This window comes from Neovison vison, chromosome 11 (genome assembly GCF_020171115.1).
Source record: "Neovison vison isolate M4711 chromosome 11, ASM_NN_V1, whole genome shotgun sequence".
Classification (NCBI taxonomy): domain Eukaryota; kingdom Metazoa; phylum Chordata; class Mammalia; order Carnivora; family Mustelidae; genus Neogale; species Neogale vison.
In genome coordinates this window covers 174,393,896-174,410,942 of record NC_058101.1, presented here as the reverse complement: position 1 = coordinate 174,410,942, position 17,047 = coordinate 174,393,896, and the positions used below count along the sequence as shown (strand labels likewise).

The following is a 17,047-nucleotide window of genomic DNA, read 5'->3' as shown; positions in this document are numbered from 1 at the left end:
TTGTAAACATTACAGCAATTGTAAACATGAGACTCTAGAGCGGAAGTGGCTGATGGAGAGTCCTAGAAAGCCAGTGGTGGTAGTGTGAGGAAATTGAAGAGGGCTGTACAGTGGGAGTGTGTAGTGGGATGGGCATGAGTTTTTGAGTTAGTGGCCCTTAGCTTGAAATCCAGGGCTCTCTGATGAACTCTGAAACTTGACCTAAGTTGTTAGACTTTCCCATGTGCTGCTTCATCTGCAGAGTAGAAGCCATAGCTTCATATGCTTCTAGTGAAGGCAGTCCTGTCAATCAGGCATGTCCTCCCTACCCTAGTGAAAAGGGGTGACTTTGACATAACCCTGATGAGCTGAGTGGATGAACTGAAGGAGGTGAGAGTATGACTCTGGCAGGGAAGGTGATGGGAAGTATTTGTAGGTTGTATCCTTTCCGCTCTTAGCTTTTCACATGGAGATCTTGATGGAGAGAAACACTGGGAGTTAAAGGCAGCCCTTAGTGACTGCCTACTAAGTGCAAGACCCTCTATCAGATTGCTGGAGTGAGAACACAGGTTGCTTCTGGCTCCTGTTCCTCAGGTTTTACAGTCTTGTAAGAAAGACAAGTATATGCATATATAACTAATTCACAATTGGTTGCTAATTCATATACACTGGGAAGGACGAACGCCACAGGAATTGGGTAGGTAACATTTCATAGCAGAGTTGGCATTTGAACTGGAATCTTAAAAAGGAAAAGCCATTCTAGAAGTGCAGATAAGAAAGTACAGTCTTACTTAGAGACTGTACTTCAGAGACTTACTTTAATTAGGGACTTACTTAATTAGAGGCTTAGAGACTGTACATAGCTTAGTGGAGCAAAAACATTGGGTACACAGAAGGGTGAGGTCAATTATAAAGCAAATGTTTCTCTAGGCATTGAAAAGCCACTGAAAGTTTTTGAGCAAGGAAGTGACATGATCAGACTGGCAGCATGTGTCGGGTGGCTTGAAGGGAGGAAGGAGCCATTGAATTGCCATGGCATTAATACAGGCAAGAGAATAAGCTAGGGGGCAAACGTGACGCCATCACCCAGGAGGCAGCTGGGAAGGAGTGCCCTTTCAGGGCAGGATCGATAGGACTTGGTGACAGATGGGAAACTCGGAAGCTTGGATGACTAGAGGGATAGTGATCCCACTGCCACAGGAGGTGGGCCAGAGGGAGGGGAGCACTTTCGGGGTTGGGAGGAGGTGTGCTGTTTTTAATTTGCAGCATGCTCGTGAGGGCTGGTTGGACTTGCATGGGGAGATGCCCAACAGGCAGTCGGGAATGTGTGGTTGGCACTTCAGTGAAGTTAAGATTTACACATTTGCTAGTAGCTACTTAGAGGTTACAGCGGAAGCAGGGAGAGGAGAGAGTTGCTAAAAGAGGTGGTGTTTGCAGGGGACTAGACGTGCTGGATGATGGGAGCCTGAATTTTCTAAGGGTCTTGTTCTTTGGGATGTATATGGTTAGTTCATGGGACAGTGTAGCGGGGCTGACTGAAAAGGAGGTGGATTCTGCTGAGATTAGGTTGCGAAGTCTGTGACTTGTGGTTAATTCCTAAATTGTAGGTTCAATAGAATGAATAACTAGCAAAAGTACACCATTGCACCCTCTGCCTTTCTGGGAGCTGGGCCTACCTTTCACCTGCCAAGGTCTGCCTTGGCTTTGATGTTACCTAAGAGTGCAGCATTGTTAATGCCCTTAAATGGTCTCTTCTCTGTCTGGGAGAGGCTGCGACTGGAGTAATGTAGTAATCTGATGCTCAGTAGCTCGGTAAATGGCATCTCACGTCAGGGGGAGGAGAGGAGGTTTATGGGAATGAGCTCTGAACCTAGGCTTCTCAGTTTTGTTCTGCATGTCTGAACGCTCTAGCTCTGCAAATGACCACTCAGGGAAGCCGGCTGTGGAGTTACCAGATGCTGCTCATGGGCAGCCCCCTTTCCTTCGGTCTTCTGCATCGGGCCGCGGCTTGCCGGTTCACCCATCAGCCTCTCCTCCTGAACAGGCTCTTCCCAGCTAACAGCCAGGTCCCACCAGCCTTGTGACTGGGCACTTCTCTCCTAAACACAGAAGCATTTTGTAACATACCTGAAGTGTGGAAAAGGGAGGGTAAGGCGATGTTGGTGACAGCTCTGTGATAGAGCTAGGAGATGGAGGGGCTCATTTAACCTATACCTTTCCAGTTCAAACACCACAGCCATCTTGAGTTTTTCAGAGTGAAGCAATCTTCACAGACTTCAATTCTAGTGCTCAGAGGCTGGACGTCATATATGGCAGCCTCCTCTGAGTTTCAGAATTGTCAGTATGGAACCAGGTTTTTCTGGTTCTGACTGTAGTTGCAGACTTGGCCAGAATGGAAACCCGCAAACTCCAGCTGAGAGGCCTGTGTCTGTATGTCAGCCTTGCTAGATCCTCTTGTCTTCCTGGTCACCAGTTCACCTCTTCCCTAGATGGAATTCTACCTTCCTCCATTGTAGGAGTTTTGTTTACATTTTCTTCTAGAAGAGATCATCCATGCGTAGAACCAGAAAACATCAGCGCTAAATATCCGAAGTATAGAAAATGGGCTGTGGGTTTTCTTGCCTTAGACCCCTTCTGAGCGAGTGACTCTAAGCTGTGTTTTTTCTAGACAGTGGTGTCTGAAGAAATTTCCAGATGAGGTCAGATCACTGATGAAAAACTCACGTCCTGCTTTTGGCTTTGCCAGACCACCCAGAGCCGTCTGCTGGTACTTGAAGCTCTGCCAGCAGAGTATACACCAAATGCTTCAGGCTCTGTGGGTTTTGCTGCATCACGGGATGACAGGGTTCTCTCTCACCTTGCATAACTGTGGAAACAAGTTTGAAAAGATGCCTTTTAAAATATCTGTTCTGTTTCTTCGACTTGCCATGGACTTCACTCTCTATACTGTGATAACATATTTCAGTTAGGGATAAACGAGCGCGTTTTCACCTGAACTTATGGGGTAGTGGGTGAGACCCTGGCTCGCTTACTGCAGGTAGACACATGGTAAGGGAGGGAGGCTTCTTTTCTAGATGTCTTGTAGAGGCCGTCATTATTTCAGTCACAGTGAGGACAGTTAGGGCGTTTTGCAGTTTCCCAAGTTCTGTCACATATTCGATCTCATTTGATCTTAAGCGACCCCATGAAGCAGGAGGTTGACATACTATCAGTCCTATTTTATAGATGGAAAAGATGAGTTGGGATGAGTTGCTTAAGGGACTTAGCATTAGTGTCCAATTAGATTTTTTTTTTTTTAAATCTCCAAATGGTGTTTTTGTGTATTTTTGTTTAACACTAAGCCCTTCTGTATCAGGTTTGGGGTGGGGGGGTTGTTCTAGTACAAGGCTGCTCAGAGCTGGATGGACAGTCTAGACATATATATTATTTAAATTGTTGCTTCTGGAATAATTGGGGCGGTAGGCAGCGTCAGGTGGTGGGCGGTTGCTTAAAGGATGCTTGGTTCTGCTGTTTGAGAACAGCTGCTGTTCAGCAGTGAGAGAAACACGAGGTCTGTGTGCTGCCGGCCTGTGGACTCCTTCGGTGCCCTGAAGACAGATGTAGGCGGAGAGAACCTAGGCCTGAGAAATTTACCCAAGCTTCTGGAGTCTCCAGGCCTCTACTCTAGATGACTCATCTTCTGTTGCTTGTCATCAAGGAGGGAGATGGCTCTAGAAGCTGAAGCTTTGACTTTCCTTTTAGAGTGGGGGCTTTCTCAGCTGCAGTCCCATCTCAGGTGACTGGGATTGAGGCTTTCCAAGAATGGATATGAAGTCAGTTGCTGTATGAAGAAGGATCTCATTCTCTGTGTTGTCATTTCTCCCTACAGTGGGCCACCTTGAGGATGGAGAGAGGCGCCAAGGAGAAGAACCACCAACTTTACAAGCCCTATACCAATGGTAGGACTGGCTCTTTCTCCTTATCTCACAAAGTCCCTTTGACCTATGTTCCTAAGTGCTTTTAATTCCACACATACTCTTCACTCTATCAAAGGGAGTATATGGACTCTGTATATTTTAGAGACTTTTATTCATTTATTTATTTATTTACTTGAGAGACAGAGTGTGAGCAGGGGGAGGACCAGAGGGAGAGGGAGAAGCAGACTCCATGATGAGCACAGAGACTGACAGGGGATCCTGAAATCGTAACCTGAGCTGAAACCAAAGAGTTGGCTGCTTAACTCACGGAGCCACCAGGTGCCGCTGGACTCTGAATATTTTTAACATGCTTCCTCCCAGCATGTTGCTTGACACGGGTGTTCTCTGTTACAGGAATCATTGCAAAAGATCCCACTTCGCTAGAAGAAGAGATCAAAGAAATCCGTCGAAGTGGCAGTAGTAAGGCTCTGGATAACACTCCAGAGTTTGAGCTCTCCGACATTTTCTACTTTTGCCGGAAGGGAATGGAGACCATCATGGATGATGAGGTGACAAAGAGGTTCTCAGCAGAGGAGTTGGAGTCCTGGAACCTGCTGAGCAGGACCAACTATAACTTCCAGTACATCAGCCTTCGGCTCACTGTCTTGTGGGGCTTAGGAGTGCTGATTCGCTATTGCTTCCTTCTGCCACTCAGGTGAGGGCAGGCCTGACGGGGACAAAAGGCTTGAGCGGCGGCTGCCTAAGCCCGAGGTGTGGCTGACCTCCCTGTGTCACTCTGCTTTGCTTTCCCCCTTCAGAAAGGAAAAAAGTTTGATTCTGTCACTGGCCAGTCTCTTGGGAGGGAGACCATCCGACTCTTGGAAGGGTCCACTGGGGGTGATCTTTTAAAGGCCCTTGGATTCTCTGCAAATCAGACAGAAATCGTGGGGTTTCTTAAAATGCTCGTCTAGGTGGCCTAAGCACAGGGACGGAACATGGTGTACTTTCTGGCCATTCCTCCCTGGACATGACCAGGTCTTTCCTGCAAGCTTGCCTCTCTAATACAGAGGCAATATTGAACTCTCAGGTTTTCTGTACCATGTGCTATTCTGAGTACGCCTTGCCGGCTGCCGGTACCTTCAGGCTCTACTTCCTGTTGCTCCACAGAGAAGCTCTGCTTTTGCCAGGGTGTGGAGCCAAAGGGAAGGGTAAAGACAGCAGGACAGCAGGTGCCTGGGGGCAGAGCAGCCAACAGCAGGCTTTTCCATCCTTCTGGCTGCCTGATGCTGTGGGAGATAGCGTCTGCTCAGAGCCATATCCATAGCCTACTCTCAGTTTGGAGTTAAAATGATATCTGTGTATGCCTTGCCTCTCATTTCTCGATGAAACTCTTACCTGGATCCTAGGTGATCTGATGGTCTTGGGGGTGGTTTTCGTGATGTCGACTTTCATTGTCACACGTTCCAGTCTATCTGTAGTGCAAGGGTTTGTTTGCTGTGTTTTCACGTGTCTTCTTCTTACAGGATAGCTCTTGCTTTTACTGGGATTAGCCTTCTGGTGGTAGGCACCACCGTGGTGGGATACCTGCCAAATGGGAGGTGAGTTGTTTTCGAGAGTCCGTTTCTGGAGGGCACTTAGCTCCGCAGCTGTGTCTCCCCCCACACTACTCCTCTGGGCACAGGCAGACCTGCAGCATCTTAGGTAGATAAGATAACCCAGTGATAACAGTGGCGTCAGCATTGTTATTTTTCACCAGTCCTGATCTGTGACTTTGCTCTTTACCCTCTAACCCTCACACTCTTATCCCTCTAACACAAGGGAGGAACCTCCCAACTGTGGAGTCGAGGGTCAGCAGATTTAACGGCATGTCATTTAGTTTTGAGCATTCTACTGTGTTGATAAATTGGTAAAAGGAAAAGAAATATAGGTAGGGCTTTTTTGTGTTTTGTTTTTTTAAGATTTTATTTATTTATTTGACAGAGATCACAACTAGGCAGAGAGACAGGCAGAGAAGTGGGGGAAGCAGGCTCCATGCCGAGCAGAGAACCCCATGCGGGGCTTGATTCCAGGACCGGAGATCATGACCTGGGCAAAGGCAGAGGCTTAACCCACTGAGCCACCCAGACGCCCCTTGTGTTGTTGTTATTGTTGTTTTAAGAGAAATGTGTTCCTTCTAGAAGTTCTGGGGCCAGCTCTCTTCCCCGGGCTGGTGAGGTTAAAGAATCTGTCCTTGCCCTGCCTGTAGGCATTGACTGGAAGGAAAATAATCAAGGAGGCTTATCTTTGCTGGAAATTTGAGGGCTATATAAATTCTAAACCCAGTCACTTCGGTAAATTGAAGCAATTCTTGTCATTTCTCTGTTTCCTCATATGTAGGCATAAAGACACTCGTGCACTGTAGAGTTTTACCATATGCACTAATGTTTATAAAAATAGCCTGCAGTCCTAAAGGGCTGTAGGCAGGGATGGTTGCATTGTTCCAGCCTGTAACTTCTCCCGACTTCTTACATGTAAAGTAAAAAAAATCTGTGTCCTGTCGTACCAGGTTTAAGGAATTCCTGAGTAAACACGTTCACTTAATGTGTTACCGGATCTGTGTGCGAGCCCTGACAGCCATCATTACCTACCACGACAGGTGAGGGCACCTTGTGTGACATGGGGAACTGGCACTGGCCAACCACGGCTCACCTGCACCTCACCAGTGAGGGCTCTTCTGAGTTCCCGGAGCCCATGAGGTGGGTGAAGTAAGGGCTGAGTTCCAGATCAGTTGTTTCACATGGATTTTATTGCTTTTGCATTCTTTCTAAACACAGAGAAAACAGGCCCAGAAACGGTGGCATCTGCGTGGCCAATCACACCTCTCCAATCGACGTCATCATTTTGGCCAGCGATGGCTATTATGCCATGGTAAGACTTTTCTCTGTTGCTCTCTTGGGCAAGTAAGATCTTAAGCATGCTCAGGGCTGGGATGTTTCTGGACCCTTCAGAGAGCTCTTCCTGAAGAAAATAAACATGGGAACATGTAAGACTGTTGCCTCTTTCTGTTGCTTTGAGAACTCTGTGGGACTTTGATAGCAGGTCTTCTGAGTAGGTTGATAACGAAGAGCGCGGTTGGAGGTTAGCCTTTGGGTGTTGAGGCAGACCATGGAAGGGGGTGAAGGACAGGGAAGGGGGATTTGAAAGGACTGGGTTCAAGGGCATTAGAGAATCTGCCCAGGAAAAGCACTTTTTTACACGAGATATTACACAGCTTCATTAATTTTTTTTTCGGGTTCTCAGCTATGTTTTTTAATTATGTATCTTTGATATCACTAAATAAAAGGCAAAATTAAAGATTCAGAGTCTAATAATGGTTTCTTAATAAGTGAGAAAATTAATGTTTTCAGTAAAATGTTAGAGGGTGAGAGGTTGGGATACTTTCCTTTTGGCATCTGGGGCTGTCTCCACATAGTGGGGATTGCGTGTGAGAGTGGCTTCACTCCCGGTTATTCCTCTGTGTGAGATTAGGTGGGTCAAGTGCACGGGGGACTCATGGGTGTGATCCAGAGAGCCATGGTGAAGGCCTGCCCGCACGTCTGGTTTGAACGCTCTGAAGTGAAAGATCGCCACCTGGTGGCTAAGAGGTAAATCCACAAAAATGCCGGTTGCTCTCTGTGATCAGTTAGGATGTATGCGCTTTAGGGGTTGTTATCCCTCCACGGTAGAATCGTAGTGTCTTCTACACTGAGTCCTCACTGCTTTCATAATAAAACGTTTTTTCCCTAAAATACGGAATAGAAAAAGTATGGAAGTCTTGGTATTATTTTTCAAGTTTGTAATTTCTCTTAACCTTTTTTATTTATTACTCATTGTAATGAACCACATATGAACTTTTAATGCTATTTGAAATCTCGGGATGAATTCATTATCACAAATAAAAACAAACTTAAGGCAGCGGGAAAAAGATAGAGTTGATGTACATAATGGCAAGAGCTTTGCAGGAAACAGAGGAATGAAGGCTCAGTTGGGACCATCTTCTTCAGGGACAGACGAGCCTGCCCCGGATTCCCTTTACTGCTTCTCTCAGGGACAGTATTAAGCCAGGTGGACTGCACATTCAATCCAACGCGGCTGTGCAGAAGTCCAGTGACAAGTGCTTCTTGAGGGTGCTGTTAGCAAGGCCCTGTCGCAGGCACGTCCTTTAGGTTGTCCCAGGTCTGAGCAGTGTCCTCTACATAGACCTTAATACTTCACTGAACAGCTGTATGAGTTAAACTGCAGTCATCTGATTTTCCCTGTCTTTATATGTTTTGTCTTTATGAGATTCAGACTGGGGTTTGTCAAAGAGCATCACATTTGTGGTTTGTGTGACATCCACGTAGCATATTTATAAGTACATTTTGGTGGTGATGGATGTAAAGCTGTCTGAGCCTCTGTGTTCTTTTTCCCTTCCAAAGACTGACTGAGCATGTGCAGGATAAAAGCAAGCTACCCATCCTTATCTTCCCAGAGGGTAAGAAGGGGTGGGGCCCTGCAGAGGGTTTCTTTGTGGGAGGGCGGGGAGGCCATGCAGGATGGTGACTCTGCTGTTGCCTCAGAACCGAGTCCCTCAACCCTGGCTGGGGTTATCTGTTTTCACTGACGGATGTTCAGTCCCCCACTAAACTGGTTGTGGGACTTAAAAACCCTGGGAAGTGCAGCATTTGGACTGGGAGTGCCAAAGTGCGACCTTCGCAGTACAGGAATCCCTTCTGTCATATGCCAGTGGGGTCTCAGCTTCTTCTCGAGTTCTTCCTGAGACCTCCCAAGTCTGCTCAATGGCTCTGGCCTTTTATTGAGGCTGGGTGTGTTAATTGGGGAAAGTGATCTTGTAATAGCAGAATGAGAAACAGTACAGTGCTTTGCTTATCCCTGTTAAGTGTTCATTCCTAAGCTAGGGAGATTATCCTATTTGAAGACTTTTTCTTACTATATTTAGTTCTTACTCCTAATCTCTGAGGTGAAGGACCAAAAGAAATCGCATTTTACTCTCTTCTGTGTTTTAGGAACCTGCATCAATAATACATCAGTGATGATGTTCAAAAAGGGAAGTTTTGAAATTGGAGCCACAGTTTACCCTGTTGCTATCAAGGTACGAGACCTCTGAGGGCACATGTGGTCATTGTCGCATCTGCTGTGGATGGGACGCGGCAAGAGAAAGGGGAGGAAGAAAGTGGCGTCACCAGTCAGCGGGTTGATCCTCCAGTGGGGCAGCTTGGGCCAGGATAGTGTGGGTAGAGTGTGCTAGAGGAAGAGAAGGGACATGTTCATGGTTCAGAATCCACTGGGCTAGAAGGGACAGGAGTGTCCGAATGAGGACCATCAACCAGATCACAAGCTCGCATGTTGTCCCCCACTTACGACCTCTCTGTAAGCCTCCCAGGCGGGGAAGTTACTCTGCTACAGAGGGGTGTGCTACGGGGAGCAGGGGTGTGGCCCTGCTGGATGTGTACGTTTGGTGGAGAGGTGAGCTCGTGTGGCTGTGGATATGTCCTAATACTGAAAGAAGCAGCAGCCGCACAGCTTTGGGCTTTGGTATCACTGTAAATATCAGGAGCCACTGATAAAGATGAAATACATCTTAAGAGCTTGTCTAGGCTGTCCCCCACTTTTCGGAGCTTGTACTTCTAACTTACTGGGAAGATGGGATTCAGTCAATCATTTTCCTCTTTTCTTCCTCTCTCCGCCTTTACATCCGTCTGGTTTTACGAAGGCATACATCATGCTGTTTTTAATCCACTGAGCCACCCAGGCGCCCCCATCATGCTGTTTTTAAAAGAATGTTATTACTCACATTATTACGTCTACACAGCACAGGCTGTTGTGGGTGTGTTTAGTGCTTAAGCTGAGATCGCAGCGAGGTAGAACAGCAAGGACGTGTGTGCTTGTTATACTTAGCATTTAGTGTCCATCTCTCACGGGGTCTGCGTGCCATGTGCAGAGCTTTCTGTTGAAAGAATCCGCGTCCCTTAGCACAGTGCAGGGGAGGCAGGGTGTTTCTCTTGGGAAAGCCAGTGCTTCCCAGCCAGCGCTCCCCTCTACCAGGGAGGCAGAGCGCTGGGGCAGGAGTGCAGGATGCATAGTGGCTGGAGGAGAACTGACTGATCCCATGGGTTCGCACTCCCCAAGCCACCTGTCGGGGGTGCTGTCTACCGGAACAGCAAGAAAGCAGGCAGTCTGGTAGCAGTGTCTGCCGGAGGAGGAGAGCCTGGGGACTGCTGTCCGTGTCACCTGCATCCCATCTTGCATTCGGTATCCAGTGCTCCCCGTCCATGTGCATTAAAAACATTACGAGAAGAGCCCTTCCTCAGTGTTCACTCCAGAACATGAGTTCTTTGTAGCTGTATCAGTGTCACCTGGTGGGACTAGGAAAACACAGACTACTGGCTCTTTCCGAACTTGCGTGTCTGACCCGTTCCTGGGTGCTACGGATGGGATGGTGGGAACAACACTTGGGGAGCCCTGCTGTGGAGCAGTGGGTCTTAAACAGTTTTGAGACATGGACTCTTAGGACAGTTATGGCTCCTCTCTAGACAAAAAGTCCCGTCAGTTTTACATATAATTTCATTCTGTCCAGATTTATTAAAACCCATTCAGGATTAAGAACTTCTCTACAACAACTTTGCTAGTTTTTATGAAGCCTTCATTGGTAACCAAAGCAGTTACCTTAGATAACCTTAGCAGTTTCAAGGCTGTTATATTTCCACCGAAATTAAGCCATTTTTTGATTTTGAGAAATTTATCATGATTTTGAGTTTTTGCCTCGTTTTTCTCTCTACGCTTTCAGCTCAGCGTGGAGCAGAGATTCCGCTCTAAACAAAGGGCTCTCATGTACGATGTCAGCTATTTTATTCATATACTGCTTTATCAGAGATAACACCTCTTTCTTCAAAACGTGGGCATTAGTTTCTATTTAAAACTCATTTTTCTCCCCCATTTCCCTTTGTTATTATAATGTAATAGTTGAATCTAAATTTCTTCATTTAGTCCGTAATTCAGTCTAAATGTCTTCGTTCCTGCGTAGTCAGGTCCACGGCTAGGCACAATTAGTCTCTATTTGAGAATCATAAAATCTAGGCTTGAGGTTCACGCCCAGCCCCGACCCCTCCCGTGGGGCTCCCGTAGCATCCCCGCCGGGGATCCTCTCAGGCTGCTCCAGGGGGAGAGGAGCAGCCTGAGAGGCTCACCAAGCCTGTGAGCGTTTCTGACGCCAGCGGCAGCCTCCTCCTGCGCCATCACTCTTGCCGTTCGTCTCGTCCCGTTTCCATACTCTAGTCCTTCTCTTTGCGTTACAGTCACAGCCTGAGGTCATGTCTGCGGTGGCGCCTCGGACGTTTGCTGGTGGTTGCAGGACATTCCGTCCAGGTGTTCTCCTCCAGGACTCCGTTCTTTTTGTTGCTTCTTGCATAACTTCCTCCAGCACCTTCCCCCCCGCCTTGCTTACTGGCTGCTTCAGCTTCTCTTCTGTTGGGTGACACTGCAGGTCACAGCTTCAGCCACATTTCCCACAGAATGCCACTGACGTACAGCCTCTGCTTCCATTAGAGTCACTGGCAAAGGACAGTGTGGTGGGTCTGCTGCTTGGCGGGAAGCGCAGCACCTGCGTGGCGGAGGCCTCGGGAGCTGTTGTGCGCGCGTTCGCCAAGGAGGAATGCCAGCGACGCGGTCAGAGCAGAGCCTCCTGCTTGCACGGTCAGCTTTGTTAGTGGTGTCGTCACAGAAGCCTCTCAGAAGCTTTGTCGTCTTCTCTTTGGTCAGGGGCACCAGAAATAACTAATAAGTTGGTGTCTTTGGGTGAGGTACATGTAGCAGCAGGGATGAGTGAGCGACGTGGTGTTGGCGATAGGCAAAGCCTTGTGGTGGAATGTTCTAAAGGTTAAATCTGGGGAATGGAGGTGTGAGAGTATATTACCCTGATCTCTTTGGTTTGGGATATGCTTGAACATGTTTTAAGAATTACATCTGTGGGCACCTGGGTGGCTCAGTGGGTTAAAGCCTCTGCCTTCTGCTCAGGTCATGATCTCAGGGTCCTCGGATTGAGCCCCGCATCAGGCTCTCTGCTCAGCGGGGAGCCTGCTTCCCAGTCTCTCTCTGTATGCCTCTCTGCCTACTTGTGATCTCTGTCAAATAAATAAAATCTTAAAAAAAAAAAAAAAAAAAGAGTTACATCTGTGAGTGAGGAAGACATGAAATGGGTCAAAGAGGGGCTCACTTGTTTGAGAAAAGCAGGTAGGGGAGTCCTCCCTCGTGACCTGGAGCAAAATCTTGAGTCCATTTGGGGGGCTCATGTTGCTAGAGTTCAGAACTGCGTGAGCATAGAATGGCTTCAGAGGTGTTCATGGAGGGGGTCTGGGAGCTGCTTTTTGGAACTGATGCTGCCCCAGGTGAGCAGTCACACAAGTTGCTGTCGACACCCATGTTTTGTTAGAATTGTGGACTTCTTACCATCCAGTTTTCCACTGCTTTTCAGTATGACCCTCAATTTGGTGACGCCTTCTGGAACAGCAGCAAATACGGGATGGTAACATACCTGCTGAGAATGATGACCAGCTGGGCCATTGTCTGCAGCGTTTGGTACCTGCCTCCTATGACCAGAGAGGTAGGTCCTCACCCCGACACCATGCACAGGTCTTTGCTTCCTTCTGTGTGACGCCAGCCTGTGTTGAGTAGTCTCATTTATGCTTTCTTACAGACAGATGAAGATGCCGTCCAGTTTGCCAATAGGGTGAAATCCGCCATTGCCAGGCAGGGGGGGCTTGTGGACCTGCTGTGGTGAGTCAGAGCCAGGTTTTATCGGCAGAGTCGAGCAGGATGTGAATTTCTGAAGTAGATGCTGAATTGTTGACTCCTTTTACAAAGAATCCTCCTCTCCCTGGTGTGGAAAATTAAGCTCATCAGCCTTGGAGAACGAGCAGTGTGACTGCTTTCTCCTAGTTCCAGCTCAGAAGTGCCCCATGCACTTAGAGACACAGAGCCCAGAATACTGGGCCTGAAGCAGTTGATTCTTCGTACCTTCTGGGGTTTGTACCCATCTGCCAGGCACCCAGACAGTCCTTGTCTCTTTAGGTGGGGGTGACTGGATGCTGGTCTGGAAGCTGCATTAACTGGTCCCTCTGATCTTGAATATTTGGTAAAACTGGGCCATCCTTAGAAAGGCGGAAGTTTCATTTATTACATTTAGTTTGTTAACCTACCAGAGCAGGCGTTGGCAGACTCTCCCTGTGAAGAGTCAGTAAATATTTTAGACTTTGTGTATCGTGTGGCCGCTGTTGCAGCTGCTTTAATCTGCCCCTGCAGAGTGACAGCAGCCAGACAGCATACAGAAACACATGAGCCTGGCTGGGTCCCAGTAAAACGTTCTCAGGGCAGGTGTGAGGCTAGGTTTGGCCCGTGGGTCATAGGTGCGGCCCTGCACACTGGAGTATGAGATAGTGACACTCCGAATAACAGGGGCTGAGTTGGGAGCAGTGCTGGCTCGGGGGATCATCCACCCTCCGGGACCCTTCGTTTGAAGTGCAAAGGTCAGCTCTGTTAGGCACTTGACTAAAGAGGGCATTTAGGGAAAAGGATGTAGAGATTCAAATTTTAAACTGACATGGGGATTCTTAGGTAATGGCATGTCCTCAGGTATGGCCTTTTAAAAAAGCTCATGTTCCTCCAGCTCTCGTTGTGAGCCAGGCTCCGTGCCGCTGGCGCCGGAGAGGACAGCCTCCCTCCGCCCTCGCTGTAGACCCATGCGGGATGGGGATTGTCACTCCCATTTCACATGTGAGACACCAGAGCTCAAAGAAGTCAGGTGACTGTTTTCCAGAGTCCCCGTGTAATCAGTGGAGCCAGATTCTGAACTCAGGTCTGACAGGCTGCTCGAACTGGAGTGTCGTCCATACTCCCTGGCCGCAGGGCCCCAGGAAGACAAGTGGGGCTCCCTTTAAAAGAGAGCCTTTTGCTGTGGATCGTAAAGGGTATCGCACATATAAGAGCATTGGGTGTAAGGTCTGTCCAGCGATGGGGGTGGGCTTCATCATACCTCAAAGGGGAAGTCCAGGTGTAGCAGAAATCCTGAAAAGGGACTGGGGTTTCTGTTAGTCACTGAAGGTAGGTGATGCTAATTCTAGCATGAAGGCGAGCAGTCGGGGTGCCAGGTAGGAAGGGGGCTTTGAGGAAACAAATCCCAGTGTGGGGATAGCAGAGGGAGGTCTCGCCGGGCCCGTGAGCACAGGAGTATGGGCGTGACTTGGATTCTTCTCCAGCACCATCCCTCAAGCACAGAAGAAGTAAAGACTCACAGTTCTCCTTATGTTCATTGTTGGCATGAATGTCTCGGTCTGAATTTTACAGACTTCATTTCACAGATCACATTTACAGATTCATTACAGTTTCAGTCGTTCTTAAAGCTGGCTCACCTTCCATGATGCCAGAATGCCTCCTTTATCTTCAGTAAGGTGAGGGTGAACGTTTGAGTAGAAAGCATTGTGAACTCCTTGGTAGGTAGGTTTGAGCAGTGACAAAGTACCCTGAACGTGAGTACTGACTTCTGACCCCAGGGCAGGAGTGAAAGATTTAAGGCAGAAGTGGTAAAATTGGGGAGGGCCAGGTCAGTATGTGAGGTCACTCCAGGAGGGAGAGAGCCGTGGAGTGCTTTTGTTTCTGAAGGGTTCTTCTGGGGTTTTGAGCAGCGAGGGGCTGTGATCTAAGGGTGGATAGGAGGCCTTCTTTGTGTGATACCAGACTTCTCTCTCATCAGGGATGGTGGTCTGAAGAGGGAGAAGGTGAAAGACACGTTCAAAGAGGAGCAGCAGAAGCTGTACAGCAAGATGATCGTTGGGAACCACGAGGACAGGAGCCGGTCCTGAGCCCGCGCCTTGCGCTGGCGGGAGCCACCGCTCGCAGATCCTGACCCGCGAGCCAGCTGGAGTTGCGCCGCCGCTGCCCCTGCTGCCCCCACTGCTGCATCCTTTCCAACTCCGGGGCTCTTCAGGCCGCTCTGGATCCCAGGACTCCAGCTGCTTCAGAACTGCCCCAGGGATCCCTGGGTGCACCGTCTGCAGTGGGCACTGCTGGGGGTTGCTGCCCAGGACGAGATGCCTTCTTGTTTCTTTTACACTAAGTCCATTGGAGGAATGCCATTAAAGTCAGCTCTCCACCTGTGCACGTGTGGGGCTGAGTGGTTGGGAAGCCTTGGCCACGTGCCCATGTTCAGGACGTTAGGGTGTCAGTCTGTTACAGATGCCATATGCCAGGGACTTTGCTAAGGAAAGGCCCCCCCGCTTCTGAGGAGAGGCAGTGCCAAGGCAGTGTGACTTGCTTCAGCCCAAACATCGCCGCCCCAAGCCTCGGAGCTCTGCAGACTGGGTGAAAGGAAAACTGTTGTCTGCGGGGGCTTTTGGCAAAATGGGGTTTTAAATCCTGTGCTCCTGCCCACAAGCAGAAGCACAGGATTACCAAAGGGGATGGCAGGAAGCAAGGTGGACCAGTGACTAGGGCGTGGTGGGAACCAAGAGTCATTTTGTGTTCAGACTCCAGTGCTAATCCTGAACTCCCATGTGACTTGCTCTCTGTTAACTTGTGCCTCAGTTTCCCCATCTGTTACCTGGATCAGGAGGGGAAGGTGGTCATAACCTACCTCACAGGGTTGTTGTGGGGATCGAAGTGCTACTTTGAAGGACAAGTTGCTCAGTGTTACAAGTATAGGTCCATGAAACGTGGCAGGAAAGGTCTGAACTCAGAGCTGCTGCAAAGGGCTTTGAGTTTGTTTTTGTGAGTAAATAAAATTGTCTTTGATGGTCAATTAATTGAGGGGTTTTCCCTTCACTCTTTTCCCCTATAAGTAGCCCTAAGCAACATGCTTCATAGAGTTACAGTCCTCTGACTTGACCATAACCCCGAGACTGTCGGGAATCCATTTGGCTTCTGGAATGAAGAATAGTACCGTTCAGAAGCTACTCCCCCTATCAGATGTTTGCCTGTTTCTCTGATGCACTTAGAATTTCCAGCACAGACAGGTGTGGAGTTCTCCACTGATGGGTGCCTGGGATAAGAGGCGTGTGAAGAGGTGCCATTTGTTGAGGACAAGGATAGGGCAGTCTAGATGTAAGGACTGTGGGAAGCAGCAAGGTAGGAACAGAGGCTCTGGAAGGGTTAGTGAGGGGACAGGATGGGCAGGTGGTGCACCATGGGCTTCCACACAGCCGGAGGAAAGCTGGGAGCTTCCTGGGTCTCCTGTGCCCAGCTGCAGTCACTGTGAAGGCGGATCCCAAGCCAAGCAACCCTCACCAGTTCTGGCTCTCAGGGTGTACCAGTTTCACGCCCCCACCTCACTCTCCCTCTACCCATCCGTCCATCCCTTCCCACTCCTGCCGCTTTATCCAGCAAGGCATAGCTGTGACACCTGTCAGGATTTGCACCAGCTGCCGTAAGCGTCGCCTCTCCCAGGCTGCCCTGGGCCTGTGCCAGGGGCTGAGGCAGGAGGGCAGCCCTGCTCCTGAGACCTGACTTGATAGCACTTTGTCTTCCCCGCTCTGACTACTTCCTGTTCCTTTACCTCCCTTACTGGCCTCCCGTTTGCTCTCACCTGGCCTGTTGCTAACCAGTGAGAAACGATTTTTCTTTCCAATAAAAACCCTGTTTTGACTGTTAAGGAGCAGCCTCTTATGAACTGTTTTACAAAGAGTGAACAGTGGTTTTCAGCTTTTAGAGGAGACAATATAGTGTTTAAAAACCATCCGGAATGATCTTTAAAATCAGTTTTTGAGGGTCAAGTTCCCTTTTTTTAAAAGTTCTTTTTTAAAAAGCTCTCTGTTGTTTAGTACGTTTACATCATGATTTTCACAGATATGCTGAAAAGAATGTGAAAAAACTAAAAACAATATTAAAAATATGCCTGTCAGTTACCTAGCAGAGTATTGCAAGAGCCTGCGTTAGAATCAACTACTGTGTAAAGAAATAGTTGCGGAAACTAAGCAAGGGTTATTGTACTGTTTTACAAAGAGAAGAGATGTGAATTACGCCCCCCCACCAGAAAAGCAATTTCTAAAATTTTTATTTGGTTCATGTTTAAAGTATGGAGACTCATCAAACTACACTACCTTTTTAAATTGGGGACCTGCGGGCCCCCCATTACCCCTAAGTCAGATGCTTGGTTTGGGATAGCTGGA

General features: G+C 48.4%; 1 protein-coding gene across 1 annotated transcript in view; it reads left to right on the top strand.

The window, feature by feature from the left end:
- Nucleotides 1–15,685, top strand: part of GPAT4 (glycerol-3-phosphate acyltransferase 4) — a 34,935-nt gene extending 19,250 nt beyond the window's left edge. Inside the window, exons 3-13 of the mRNA XM_044225320.1 lie at nucleotides 3,848–3,917; nucleotides 4,290–4,590; nucleotides 5,399–5,473; nucleotides 6,421–6,510; nucleotides 6,689–6,782; nucleotides 7,383–7,498; nucleotides 8,312–8,367; nucleotides 8,900–8,985; nucleotides 12,364–12,492; nucleotides 12,586–12,665; nucleotides 14,638–15,685. Of these exons, the coding sequence (XP_044081255.1) occupies nucleotides 3,848–3,917; nucleotides 4,290–4,590; nucleotides 5,399–5,473; nucleotides 6,421–6,510; nucleotides 6,689–6,782; nucleotides 7,383–7,498; nucleotides 8,312–8,367; nucleotides 8,900–8,985; nucleotides 12,364–12,492; nucleotides 12,586–12,665; nucleotides 14,638–14,746 (1,206 nt within the window). The 3' untranslated portion in view covers nucleotides 14,747–15,685. The remainder of the gene's footprint in view (nucleotides 1–3,847; nucleotides 3,918–4,289; nucleotides 4,591–5,398; nucleotides 5,474–6,420; nucleotides 6,511–6,688; nucleotides 6,783–7,382; nucleotides 7,499–8,311; nucleotides 8,368–8,899; nucleotides 8,986–12,363; nucleotides 12,493–12,585; nucleotides 12,666–14,637) is intronic.
- Nucleotides 15,686–17,047: the final 1,362 nt, after the last annotated feature.